Below are 14,759 nucleotides of genomic sequence, written 5' to 3'. Positions count from 1 at the left end.
CAGGAGAGAGAGGGAGAGGTTAGGATAAACAGGAGAGAGAGGGAGAGGTTAGGATAAACAGGAGAGGTAGGGAGAGGTTAGGATAAACAGGGGAGGGAGGGAGAGGTTAGGATAAACAGGAGAGAGAGGGAGAGGTTAGGATAAACAGGAGAGAGAGGGAGATGTTAGGATAAACAGGAGAGAGAGGGAGATGTTAGGATAAACAGGAGAGAGAGGGAGAGGTTAGGATAAACAGGAGAGAGAGGGAGAGGTTAGGATAAACAGGAGAGAGAGGGAGAGGTTAGGATAAACAGGAGAGAGAGGGAGAGGTTAGGATAAACAGGAGAGGGAGGGAGAGGTTAGGATAAACAGGAGAGAGAGGGAGAGGTTAGGATAAACAGGAGAGAGAGGGAGATGTTAGGATAAACAGGAGAGAGAGGGAGAGGTTAGGATAAACAGGAGAGAGAGGGAGATGTTAGGATAAACAGGAGAGAGAGAGGAGATGTTAGGATAAACAGGAGAGAGAGGGAGGGAGGATAAACAGGTTAGGATAAACAGGAGGAGAGAGGGAGATGTTAGGATAAACAGGAGAGAGAGGGAGAGAGTTAGGATAAACAGGAGAGAGAGGGAGAGGTTAGGATAAACAGGAGAGAGAGGGAGAGGTTAGGATAAACAGGGGAGAGAGGGAGAGGTTAGGATAAACAGGAGAGAGAGGGAGAGGTTAGGATAAACAGGAGAGAGAGGGAGAGGTTAGGATAAACAGGGGAGAGAGGGAGAGGTTAGGATAAACAGGAGAGAGAGGGAGAGGTTAGGATAAACAGGAGAGAGAGGGTTAGGATAAACAGGGGAGAGAGATTAGGATAAACAGGAGAGGGAGGGAGAGGGATAAACAGGTTAGGGAGAGAGAGGGAGAGGTTAGGATAAACAGGAGGGAGAGAAGAGGTTAGGATAAACAGGGGAGAGGAGGGAGAGGTTAGGATAAACAGGGGAGAGAGGGAGAGGTTAGGATAAACAGGGGAGAGAGGGAGAGGTTAGGATAAACAGGAGAGGGAGGGAGAGGTTAGGATAAACAGGAGAGATGAAGAGGTTAGGATAAACAGGGAAGGGAGGGAGAGGTTAGGATAAACAGGGGAGAGATGAAGAGGTTAGGATAAACAGGAGAGGGAGGGAGAGGTTAGGATAAACAGGAGAGAGAGGAGAGGGAGGGAGGTTAGGATAAACAGGAGAGAGAAGAGGTTAGATAAACAGGGGAGAGAGGAAGAGGTTAGGATAAACAGGGAGAGAGGGAGAGGTTAGGATAAACAGGAGAGAGAGGGAGAGGTTAGGATAAACAGGAGAGAGAGAAGAGGTTAGGATAAACAGGAGAGGGGGAGAGGTTAGGATAAACAGGAGAGATGAAGAGGTTAGGATAAACAGGAGAGGGAGGGAGAGGTTAGGATAAACAGGAGAGATGAAGAGGTTATGATAAACAGGGGAGAGAGGAAGAGGTTAGGATAAACAGGGGAGAGATGAAGAGGTTAGGATAAACAGGAGAGGGAGGGAGAGGTTAGGATAAACAGGAGAGATGAAGAGGTTATGATAAACAGGGGAGAGAGGAAGAGGTTAGGATAAACAGGGGAGAGATGAAGAGGTTAGGATAAACAGGAGAGAGAGGGAGAGGTTAGGATAAACAGGTTAGGATAAACAGGGGAGAGATGAAGAGGTTAGGATAAACAGGGGAGAGAGGAATAAACAGGGAGAGATGAAGAGGTTAGGATAAACAGGAGGAGAGAGGATAAACAGAGAGATGAAGAGGTTAGGATAAGCAGGAGAGATGAAGAGGTTAGGATAAGCAGGGGAGAGAGGAAGAGGTTAGGATAAGATAAGAGGTTAGGATAAGGGGGAGAGATGAAGAGGTTAGGATAAGCAGGGGAGAGAGGAAGAGGTTAGGATAAGCAGGGGAGAGATGAAGAGGTTAGGATAAGCAGGGGAGAGAGGAAGAGGTTAGGATAAGCAGGGGAGAGATGAAGAGGTTAGGATAAACAGGAGAGATGAAGAGGTTAGGATAAACAGGGGAGAGATGAAGAGGTTAGGATAAACAGGAGAGAGAGGGAGATTAGGATAAACAGGAGAGAGAGGGAGGAGAGAGAGGGAGAGGTTAGGATAAACAGGAGAGAGAGGGAGAGGTTAGGATAAACAGGGGAGAGATGAAGAGGTTAGGATAAACAGGAGAGATGAAGAGGTTAGGATAAACAGGGAAGAGATGAAGAGGTTAGGATAAACAGGGGAGAGATGAAGAGGTTAGGATAAGCAGGGGAGAGTGGAAGAGGTTAGGATAAGCAGGGGAGAGATGAAGAGGTTAGGATAAGCAGGGGAGAGATGAAGAGGTTAGGATAAGCAGGGGAGAGAGGAAGAGGTTAGGATAAGCATGGGAGAGAGGAAGAGGTTAGGATAAACAGGGTGGGAGGAAGAGAGGGAAAGGGAGATTTGGAGCACACACGAGAGAGAAGGAGAGCACTATGTAAACACACACACACACAACCATATACAGTATACACACACAGAGACACGCACTCACACACAGGAAGGTACCAGTACTCTTACTTGATGGCAGTCTCCTCAGGCACCTCTAGAGAGAGAGTCAGAGTTCCAGAGGTCAGCTCACACAGCTCAGGACTCACACAATGCAGTCCCTCTGTCACCTGCAACAGGAACACACACACACACACACACACACACACACACACACACACACACACACACACACACACACTCACAAAAACACACACATGCACGGACACACAGAGACACACATACACAATCACGGAAACACACACACATGCACGGACACACAGAGACACACATACACACTCACAGAAACACACACACATGCACGGACACACAGAGACACACATACACAATCACAGAAACACACACACACACACACATACATACATACATACAAACACATGAAAATACACACACGAGGCAGCAAGAGGCTAAATGTCATTCTTTTATAGGACAAATAAAGAAGTTCTGTGAACTCTGAACCTAGCTAGCTGATCAGCTGGTCTGTTGTGACTAATAGAGTACATGTAGCATTCATCTCTGACCTGTTCTTTCTCCCACTGCACCACCAAGAGTCTCTGTCCAGCCTTAGGCTGCCACGGCTGCAGCGTGGGAGGGGCCTGCGTTGTAGTGGACACCATGGTTGGCTGGGAGGGCTGAGGGGCGGTTGTGGGCATGGCGGGTGTGGCAGGGTCCCAATTGGAGACAGGCAGCAGGTCCAAGGTGGCTTGCTCACACTTCTCCCCCTTGTACCCCTCGCTGCACTCGCAGGTGTAAGCCTCGCCCTCACCACTGCGGCTACAGTTGCCATGGAAACAGGGGCTGCTGGCACAGGGGTCTGTGAAAAACTGACAACACAAAGAGGAGAGGGAAAATGACTGAACATTTCAGACTCAATATTCGTTGTACATAAACCTCTGTATATTATGGATGCATCACAAATGACAACTTTTCCTCCATAGTGCACTCATTTTGCTCTTTACTGTCCACTAACTACACCCTTTACAACCACTACTTCTGGTTTTAAAAAAAGTAGTACACTACATGGGGAATAGGGTGTCATTTGAGACACAGCCTGTATCCTCAGTATTCTGTAACGGCCATCACCATTGGCTCAGAGGATTCTCCCTTTGTCCATTATTCACACCTGGATGTTTATTACAACTTTTCCTGCTTAGGCTGCAAAACCAACAGTAGCAGAAAGTGCAATGTTATACGGCAGGTCTATATTTATACAATGTAAGGGGGCTCAGTCTAAACTTTGGATAGTTCACAAGGGGCGGAACTATCAGCCTAAACTCTCAAATCTCACTTTCTTCTATTTGTATTTATTATGGGTCCCCATTAGCTGTTGCCAAGGTAGCAGCTACTCTTCCATTGTTGTGTTGTTTCACAGTCCCTGCTGTTTCTTAAATCAAATTTGACTGCTTGCATCAGTTACTTGATGCCTCCCATAGTCTGTTCTGGACTTGGGGACTGTGAAGAGACCTCTTGTGGGGTATGAATGGGTGTCCGAGCTGTGTGCCAGTAGTTTCGACTGATCGGTGCATTCAACATGTCAATACCTCTCAGAAATACAAGTAATGATGAAGTCTCCTCCACTTTGAGCCAGGAGAGATTGACATGCATATTATTAATATTAGCTCTCTGTGTGCATCCAAGGGCCAGCCGTGCTGCCCTGTTCTGAGCCAATTGCAATTTTCCTAAGTCCTTTGTGGCACCTGACCACACGACTGAACAGTAGTCAAGGTGTGACAAAACTAGTGCCTGTGGAACCTGTCTTGTTGATAGTGCTGTTAAAAAGGCAGAACATCGCTTTATTATGGACAGACTTCTCCCCATCTTAGCTACTAATGTATCAATGTGTTTTAACCATGTTTACAATCCAGGGTTACTCCAAGCAGTTTAGTCACCTCAACTTGCTCAATTTCCACATGATTTATTACAATATTTAGTTGAGGTTTAGGATTTAGTGAGTGTTTTGTCCCAAATACAATGCTTTTAGTTTTAGAAATATTTAGGGCAAACGTATTCCTTGCCACCCACTCTAAAACTAACTGCAATTAGTCATTTCAGTGGCTGTAGTAGCTGACGTGTATATTGTTGGGTCATCCTGTCTTCTTTGCTTTTCACCATCTCTACTTGCTAAAGCCTGTTGCCAATATGTCCACTTCTCACATTCTAGCTTTGTTTGTTGTATGTAAAGGCCACAACAAAAGACACATTAATGCAGTTACAAACAAATACTGAATCACCGGAGGCTCCAGGTTCCTCATGCACACACATGACTTGACTGGACCAGGACAGTCTCTCTTTCATGCTGCTTTATTTATTCCATTAATAATTCGCCATATTTGGAGAGAGAATAAAAAAGGTCTGAAGAGATTAAAAAAAAAGTTCTGACAAAAGCATTTGAAGGTGAGAGAAGCTGAAGCTAAACCATGTTGACTCCAGTCCAGGACACGTTGGTCATATTCATTAGCAGGGGTGGTGGAGTAACAGATGACATAAAAATAAACCATAACGATAACTGTAATCTGTTACGTAACCAGCAAACATATTGTAATCAGATTAAGATACTTTTTGAAAAGATAGATGACTTTTACATTCAGAAAGATGTTTGCGAGAGAGAAAAAAAATCCTTGACACTTCTGTTTTCTCAACGACATTCGAATCAGAATTGAAGAAAGGCGCACGTTTTGAATTTGTTCCACCAGAACGAGTCTGACCACAAATCAGAGACCACTATGACGAAACACCAAACGTGTTTGATGGATGGCGGGAAAAGGCTACAGTCCAAGCAATGTCTTCCAAAAGTACCTGCTGTCCTGTATCCAAAGAGGATCCAACTGGAATAAAAGCTTGGGAGGTAAGGATGACAGCAGTGGTGTAGTCTACGGCGATACGGATATCACTTTATCAGTTTTCTTCAATTGCAAGCATCGGTCAATACTGAAGCCACTTCTTCAAAACTCTTCACACGGTCTGCATTACCAACATGCATCTTGGCCAAACAGTTCATCTCACCTCCTAAACTCAGTCAAACCTCCAAAACACTTCATGTCTCAAAATAAGCTTGTTCGACCAGAACACTGTTAACAATTATCACTCAGAAAGCATACATTGTCACTCATAACACACTGATCTAAAAAACACTAACAGGGAGCATTACATAAATGAGCAACTTCTCCTTGAAGTTTGAATGATTTCACATAAATCAGTATTTCATTATAGAATAAGAATAACACCTTTTGACTTTGACTGTACTAAAGTATATGTCACAAGAATGAATCAGAAATGTGCTTCAATAGCCTTTCTTTTTTCTATATCTTCGCATATAGTAATTTAATTGTGAAAAATAGAAAGTAGAAACCAAACGAATTCCAGAAACTCCAGGAATGGAATAATAATTACATAAAAACATGTATAATCATCATTACTGTACAGTACTGTGAGGGTTCTAGTTCTCATCAACATGTAGAGTATAATCATCATTACTGTACAGTACTGTGAGGGTTCTAGTTCTCATCAACATGTAGAGTATAATCATCATTACTGTACAGTACTGTGAGGGTTCTAGTTCTCATCAACATGTATAATCATCATTACTGTACAGTACTGTGAGGGTTCTAGTTCTCATCAACATGTATAATCATCATTACTGTACAGTACTGTGAGGGTTCTAGTTCTCATCAACATGTATAATCATCATTACTGTACAGTACTGTGAGGGTTCTAGTTCTCATCAACATGTAGAGTATAATCTGTACAGGGTTCTAGTTCTCATCAACATGTAGAGTATAATCATCATTACTGTACAGTACTGTGAGGGTTCTAGTTCTCATCAACATGTATAGTATAATCATCATTACTGTACAGTACTGTGAGGGTTCTAGTTCTCATCAACATGTAGAGTATAATCATCATTACTGTACAGTACTGTGAGGGTTCTAGTTCTCATCAACATGTAGAGTATAATCATCATTACTGTACAGTACTGTGAGGGTTCTAGTTCTCATCAACATGTAGAGTATAATCATCATTGTTGTACAGTACTGTGAGGGTTCTAGTTCTCATCAACATGTAGAGTATAATCATCATTACTGTACAGTACTGTGAGGGTTCTAGTTCTCATCAACATGTAGAGTATAATCATCATTGCTGTACAGTACTGTGAGGGTTCTAGTTCTCATCAACATGTAGAGTATAATCATCATTACTGTACAGTACTGTGAGGGTTCTAGTTCTCATCAACATGTAGAGTATAATCATCATTACTGTACAGTACTGTGAGGGTTCTAGTTCTCATCAACATGTATAGTATAATCATCATTACTGTACAGTACTGTGAGGGTTCTAGTTCTCATCAACATGTAGAGTATAATCATCATTACTGTACAGTACTGTGAGGGTTCTAGTTCTCATCAACATGTAGAGTATAATCATCATTACTGTATAGTACTGTGAGGGTTCTAGTTCTCATCAACATGTATAGTATAATCACTCATACTGTACAGTACTGTGAGGGTTCTAGTTCTCATCAACATGTAGAGTATAATCACCATTAGGGTACAGTACTGTGAGGGTTCTAGTTCTCATCAACATGTATAGTATAATCACTCATACTGTACAGTACTGTGAGGGTTCTAGTTCTCATCAACATGTAGAGTATAATCATCATTGCTGTACAGTACTGTGAGGGTTCTAGTTCTCATCAACATGTAGAGTATAATCATCATTACTGTACAGTACTGTGAGGGTTCTAGTTCTCATCAACATGTAGAGTATAATCATCATTACTGTATAGTACTGTGAGGGTTCTAGTTCTCATCAACATGTATAGTATAATCACTCATACTGTACAGTACTGTGAGGGTTCTAGTTCTCATCAACATGTAGAGTATAATCATCATTACTGTACAGTACTGTGAGGGTTCTAGTTCTCATAATCATGTATAGTATAATCACTCATACAGTACAGTATTGTGAGGGTTCTAGTTCTCATCAACATGTATAATCATCATTACTGTACAGTACTGTGAGGGTTCTAGTTCTCATCAACATGTATAGTATAATCACTCATACAGTACAGTACTGTGAGGGTTCTAGTTCTCATCAACATGTAGAGCATAATAACCATTACTGTACAGTACTCTGAGGGTTCTAGTTCTCATCGACATGTATAGTATAATCACTCATACAGTACAGTACTGTGAGGGTTCTAGTTCTCATCAACATGTATAATCATCATTACTGTACAGTACTGTGAGGGTTCTAGTTCTCATCAACATGTATAGTATAATCACTCATACAGTACAGTACTGTGAGGGTTCTAGTTCTCATCAACATGTATAGCATAATAACCATTACTATACAGTACTCTGAGGGTTCTAGTTCTCATCGACATGTATAGTATAATCACTCATACAGTACAGTACTGTGAGGGTTCTAGTTCTCATCAACATGTAGAGTATAATCATCATTACTGTATAGTACATTGAGGGTTCTTGTTCTCTCTCTCCTGCATTTCATTCACTGAACAGTGCTGCACACATTGTGATGTTAGCTCCTCTCTGGCCAGGGACATCCACAGTTGCTCTCTGTCTGTATTTCTTCCCCTGCGGCGTGTTTTTGCCAGGTTGAATCCAGCTTCATCCTCAAAGATGAATGTACGTGCAGTTTGCCTGGCTTACATATCTATTACTCCCTAAAATACAGTAAATCCACAGTTTTACAGTACTTTACATTATGCATAGCTGTGTATGAACCCTGTTTGGTTATTGAACAGACATATTGATACCGGAGTTCTTTCACACGTTCACCGTTTCTCTCAAAGGGTGCAGTGTACAACTGCTTCCTCCTTGTTTCATGTTTCTCTAGGACTCTGGTAACTGTCTGTTGTGCTGACCGTATTCACATTCCCAAAAGTGATAATGTCTGCCCGCACTCTGTCCCAAATTTCCCACAGTTTTATTGCATTGTTGCCAATTACCATGTCAACAATGGCAATTTCATGCGCATCTGATAATATTCTGCGTCTCCCTCCAGTGGGAGGCAACCTTTGGATCCTACTGAAATACACAAAACAGTCAATATATTTCAAAATGTCAATACATGTAAAAATGTGAACATGCTGTATTGTACTCTAATATGTAGTTAAATTATCATTGAAGGATGCACATCTCACCTGTTGTTTTGCCGGACAATTTGTACTATTGATTCAACTGTTGAACGCTGCAGATTTGGTTGCACCCTTAAACCGGCCTCTCTCAAAGAGAGACCATGGTTTACAACAGGGTCAATAATTGTGGCCCTAATCTCGTCAGAGACCACCGCTCTTGGTCTTCCTCTCCTTTGTCCTCCATGCGTTCTCCCTCTCCCTGCCACTCTTCTTTCCACACCAACCTGTCTTCCTTGGTTCATGTTTCCAAACTAAATCATGCCGAAGTCGTCCTCTTTTGTCTGTTTGGTAACGAGACTAAAAACAGGACACTTGGGTAGGCTTTCAGATGAAATTGGAATGATTACATATTCTGCAGAGATTTTCTATGTTTCAATCTGGTTACTCCAGAAATGCACAACATTTGCCATCATTCTGTTTTGAATGTGTTTTTAACCGTTTTGGAAACAGTATGTTGCATTTGAAAACGTGCTGCAAATATATAGTTTTGCAGGTGGCGGAGTATGAATGGGACAAGAGTTCATGGATTTCAGAAAATGTGGTCATTGAATACATTTTGTGTGAAAGCAATGAAAAATGATTCACAGTTTGGTCCACAGACACTTCTGTTTCGCTGACTGTGTGAAGAGTTTTGACAATGCATGTTAGCAATTGAAAAAAACTGGAATATTGATCAAAGCATGCCATTCCATGAGCACAGCATTTATTTTTCAACTCGAATCAATGAGCCCAATCAGTCCTCCATTAAGAACAAAATCATAGGGCTGGCTAATAGGTCCTTAATTTCATGCTCAGGTTAAACAATTTGGCTAATCTATACGTCCATATTTCCAAGTCCTATTCTTGAAGCTCAAGGGGTATAACATTTATTGGAATGACTGGAATTCTGATAGACTTAGATTTTTATGTAAGGATATAATTTAATCGTATAATTATATGTACTGTAGTAGAAAGCGATGGGTTAGAAGAAGCCTACATAACCAACCCATAAAGTAAAATGTAACTTTCACATATGGCCAGCTATGTAAACTTTAACATTGATTTGTCCTGCATTAGATATCATTCAATTGGTAACCTACATTTTTGTCTTCCTCTAATGCCTCTTAATAATTATCTTAAGGATCCGCCCCTTTTAAACATTTAGCCTAAAATGACATACCCAAATCTAACTGCCTGTAGCTCAGGCCCTGAAGCAAGGATATGCATTTTCTTGGTGTCATTTGAAAGGAAACACTTTGACGTTTGTGTAAATGTGAAAGGAATGTAGGAGAATATAACACAATAGATCTGGTAAAAGATAATACAATGAAATTAACAAGCGTTCTTTTGTATTTTTGTTTGTACCATCATCTTCAAAATGTATGAGAAAGGCCATAATGTACTATTCCAGCCCAGGTGCAAGTTAGATTTTGGCAACTAGATGGAAGCAGTGTATGTGCAAAAAATTTAACTGATCCAATGAACCATTGTATTTCTGTTCAAAATGTTGTATCAAGACTGCCCAAATGTGCCTAATTTGTTTATTAATAACTTTTCATATTCAAAATTGTGCACTCTCCTCAAACAATAGCATGGTATTGTTTCACTGTAATAGCTACTGTAAATTGGACAATGCAGTTAGATTAACAATAATTTAAGCTTTCTGCCAATATCACATATGTCTGTGTAAATTTTCTTGTTACTTACAACCTCATGCTAATCACATTAGCCTACGTTAGCTCAAACGTCCCGTGGACGGGACACGGATCCAAAGAATTTTAAGGGAAAAGTAATCTAAAAATAGTGTTATCAGATTACGTTACCGAGTTTGGGTTGTCCAAAAGTTACGTTACTGATTACAATTTTGGACAGGTAACTAGCAACAGTAACAGATTACATTTACAAAGTAACCTACCCAACCCTGTTCATTAGGCACCTAATGGAAAACAGACTGAAACAAGGAGAATTTGTCCAAAAATAAACACTTTTTGTTTCCGTGGCAAAAAGTTTTGTCACAGTGTGACCTTAATGAATACGACCCTTGCCTTTGTTTAGTGTGACAGATGGTTCTTACATAAGTCAATAATCTTGCTTCCCACCACATAATCTTAAAACCACCATATATCTGCCACCCCAGGCAGCCACACAGTTCAAATGTGTGTGTCACTCTGTTCCTATTAGCAAAGGAAAGAGTGTGTGTGAACAGCATGCTGATGATACTCATGTAGAATCCCCAAGTTTGTGTGTGTGTGTGTGTGTGTGTGTGTGTGTGTGTGTGTGTGTGTGTGTGTGTGTGTGTGTGTGTGTGTGTGTGTGTGTGTGTGTGTGTGTGTGTGTGTGTGTGTGTGTGAGATTGTGTGTGTGTGTGTGTGAGATTGTGTGTGAGAGCGTCATTAGCAGCCCTGCTCTCCCTATGACTGACTCACAGCTCATTAGCACTAAACTCTCTCAAGTGTTTTCTCATGAGGCTCTATCAAACACACTTACAGCACTACAGAGGAAGAGCACAGTGGCCCAACAGCCCACTCCACAACCCCTCAGAGAGACTGCTGATCTGATCACACAGCTGTAGCACGGCCCACAGACCTAGCCACCGCACCACACTCCCTCTAGATACAGTATGTAGGCTAACATTACTAAAGGCACCACACACACAACACAGTATCAACATAGCATAGAAACGTGTCACAAAAACTGTTGCCTACGGAACTATCATATATCAAACATCCAACATACTAGCATCAGTTTCTCTGGATGTATGAATGGTAAAGCTGTTGGTGCAATTGGCTCGCCTACTTCTCTTGATAAGCAACTACTGCCTATACAGGGACAGGGTTAACAGTGTGAAATATCACATCTAATAGCTCACAGAGGCACAGAACAATAACAACAAACATACGCAACAAGCACTGTAACTACAGTTGAAGTCGGAAGTTTACATACAACTTAGTGAAATACATTTAAATTCAGTTTTTCACAATTCCTGACATTTAATCCTAGTAAAAATTCACTGTCTTAGTTAGGATCACCACTTTATTTTAAGAATGTGAAATGTCAGAATAATAGGAGAGAGAATGATTTATTTCAGCTTTTATTTCTTTCATCACATTCTCAGTGGGTCAGATGTTTATATACACTCAATGAGTATTTGGTAACATTACCTTTAAATTGTTTAACTTGGGTCAAACATTTCGGGTAGCCTTCCACAAGCTTCCCACAATAAGTTGGGTGAATTTTGGCCCATTCCTCCTGACAGAGCTGATGTAACTGAGTCAGGTTTGTAGGCCTCCTTGCTCACACACGCTTTTTCAGATCTGCCAACATATTTTCTATAGGATTGAGGTCAGGGCTTTGTGATGGCCACTCCAATACCTTGATTTCGTTGTCCTTAAGCCATTTTTCCACAACTTTGGAAGTATGCTTGGGGTCATTGTCCATTTGGAAGACCCATTTGCGACCAAGCTTTAACTTCCTGACTGATGTCTTGATGTTGCTCCCACATATCCACATAATTGTCCTGCCTCATGATGCCATCTGTTTTGTGAAGTGCACCAGTCCCTCCTGCAGCAAAATACCCCCACAACATGTTGCTAGCAGCCCGTGCTTCAAGGTTGGGATGGTGTTCTTTGGCTTGCAAGCATCCCCCTTTTTCCTCCAAACATAATGATGGCCATTATGGCCAAACAGTTCTATTTTTGTTTCATCAGAACAAAGGACATTTCTCCAAAAAGTAACATTTTTGTCCCCATGTTCAGTTGCAAACCGTAGTCTGGCTTTTTTATGGCGGTTTTGGAGCAGTGGCTTCTTCCTTGCTGAGCGGCCTTTCAGGTTATGTTGATATAGGACTCGTTTTACTGTGGATATAGATACCTTTGTACCTGTTTCCTCCAGTATCTTCACAGGGTCCTTTGCTGTTGTGCTGGGATTGATTTGCACTTTCGCACCAAAGTACGTTCTTCTCTAGGAGACAGAACGCGTCTCCTTCCTGAGCAGTATGACGGCTGCGTGGTCCCATGGTGTTTATACTTGCGTACTATTGTTTGTACAGATGAACGTGGTACCTTCAGGCGTTTAGAAATTGCTTCCAAGGATAAACCAAACTTGTGGAGGTCTCAATTTTTTCTGCGGTCTTGGCTGATTTCTTTTGATTTTCCCATGATGTCAAGCAAAGAGGCACTGAGTGTGAAGGAAGGTCTTGAAATACATCCACAGGTACACCTCCAATCGACTCAAATGGTGTCAATTAGCCTATCAGAAGCTTCTGAAGCCATGACATCATTTTCTGGAATTTTCCAAGCTGTTTAAAGCACAGTCAATTTAGTGTATGTAAACTTCTGAATTATAAATGAAATAATCTGTCTGTAAACAATTGTTTGAAAAAATGTCCTAACTGACTTGCCAAAACTATAGTTTCTTAATAACAAGAAATTTGTGGAGTGGTTGAAAAACGGGTTTTAATGACTCCGACATTTTAACTTCCGACATCAACTGTACTATATATTCCCACATGGGCCACGAACAAAAAAGATCTAAAGATATTGTGGAGCAAAAATGTATTGCTTCACAAGTAGAAATGATCAACTTGCTCATTGAAGCGAATAAGGATCAATACTATTGAAATAAGATAGTGCTCCATTAAGCAACTGGCAGCATCAATTTGAGGTGGTGGAAGAAGTGGGATGAGATACTGGCCATTCTCCAGCCCCTCACACACATACACACACACAATTTATAATGGAATTGCTCAGGAGTAGAAGCGACAGAGCTGTCTCCAAGCAGAACTACCACGGCAAACAAAATTGAACAAGCTCACTCTTACTGAGTGATTTATTCATTCAGTAAAACGTGCTGAATTATAGATGGCATAAAGAGATAAATGAAAGTGAACGTGTGTAGGGTATAACGGTAATAAAGTTTTAATGTACAATATATGGAGTCAGGATTGGTCAAATTTGATAATCAAATAAAATGTTATTTGTCACATGCGCCGATTACGACAGGGGTAGACTTTACAGTGAAAAGCCCTTAACCAACAATGCAGTTTTAGGAAAAATAATTGTTAAGTAAAAAATAGATAAGTAAAAAATAAGAAATAAAAGTTACAAGTAATTAGAGAGCAGCAGTAAGATAACAATAGCGAGGCTACATCAGCGGTTACCGGATCAGAGTCAATGTGCGGGGGGCACTGAATAGTCGAAGTAATTGAGGTAATATGTACATGTAGGTAGAGTTAAAGTGACTATGCATAGATAATAAACAGAGAGTAGCAGCAGCGTAAAAGAGGGGTCTGGGTAGCCCTTTGATTAGCTGTTCAGGAGTCTTATGGCTTGGGGGTGGAAGCTGTCAAGAAGTCTTTTGGACCTGGACTTGGCGCTGCGGCACTGCTTGCCGTGCGTTAGCAGAGAGAACGGTCCATGACTAGGGTGGCTGGAGTCTTTGACAATTTTTAGGACCTTCCTCTGACACCACCTGGTATAGAAGTCCTGGATGGCAGGAAGCTTGATCCCAGTGATATACTGGGTCGTACGCACTACCTTCTGTAGTGCCTTGCGGTTAGAGGCTGAGCAGTTGCCATACCAGGCAGTGATGCAACCAGTCAGGATGCTCTCGATGGTGCAACTGTAGTCCACAATCATCTCCTTTATCTTGGTCACGTTGAGGGAGAGGTTGTTGTCCTGGCACCACACGGCCAGGTCTCTGACCTCCTCCCTACAGGCTGTCTCATCGTTGTCGGTGATCAGGCCTACCACTGTTGTCATCGGCAAACTTGATAATGGTGTTGGAGTCTTGCCTGGCCATGCAGTCATGAGTGAACAGGGAGTACAAGAGGGGACTGAGCACGCACCCCTGAGGGTCCCCCGTGTTGAGGATCAGCGTGGCTGATGTGTTGTTACCTACCCTTACCACCCGGGTGCGGCCCGTCAGGAAGTCCTGGATCCAGTTGCAGAGGGAGGTGTTTTGTCCCAGGGTGATGTGCTTTGAGGGCACTATGGTGTTGAACGCTGAGCTGTAGTCAATGAATAGCATTCTCACGTAGGTGTTCCTTTTGTCCAGGTGGGTAAGGGCAGTGTGG

The 14,759-nt window shown here is 41.8% G+C and overlaps 1 protein-coding gene across 1 annotated transcript in view; it reads right to left on the bottom strand.

The window, feature by feature from the left end:
• LOC135546283 (delta and Notch-like epidermal growth factor-related receptor) overlaps nucleotides 1-14,759 on the bottom strand; it is a 69,486-nt gene that overhangs the window by 28,731 nt on the left and 25,996 nt on the right. Inside the window, exons 2-3 of the mRNA XM_064974588.1 lie at nucleotides 3,072-3,374; nucleotides 2,563-2,660 (exon numbers count right to left, since the gene is read on the bottom strand). Coding sequence (XP_064830660.1) covers nucleotides 2,563-2,660; nucleotides 3,072-3,374 — 401 coding nt within the window. The remainder of the gene's footprint in view (nucleotides 1-2,562; nucleotides 2,661-3,071; nucleotides 3,375-14,759) is intronic.

Source organism: Oncorhynchus masou, chromosome 9 (genome assembly GCF_036934945.1).
Source record: "Oncorhynchus masou masou isolate Uvic2021 chromosome 9, UVic_Omas_1.1, whole genome shotgun sequence".
Classification (NCBI taxonomy): Eukaryota; Metazoa; Chordata; class Actinopteri; order Salmoniformes; family Salmonidae; genus Oncorhynchus; species Oncorhynchus masou.
Note: the sequence above shows the minus strand (reverse complement) of the source record. Positions and strands in the feature narration are given on the sequence as shown.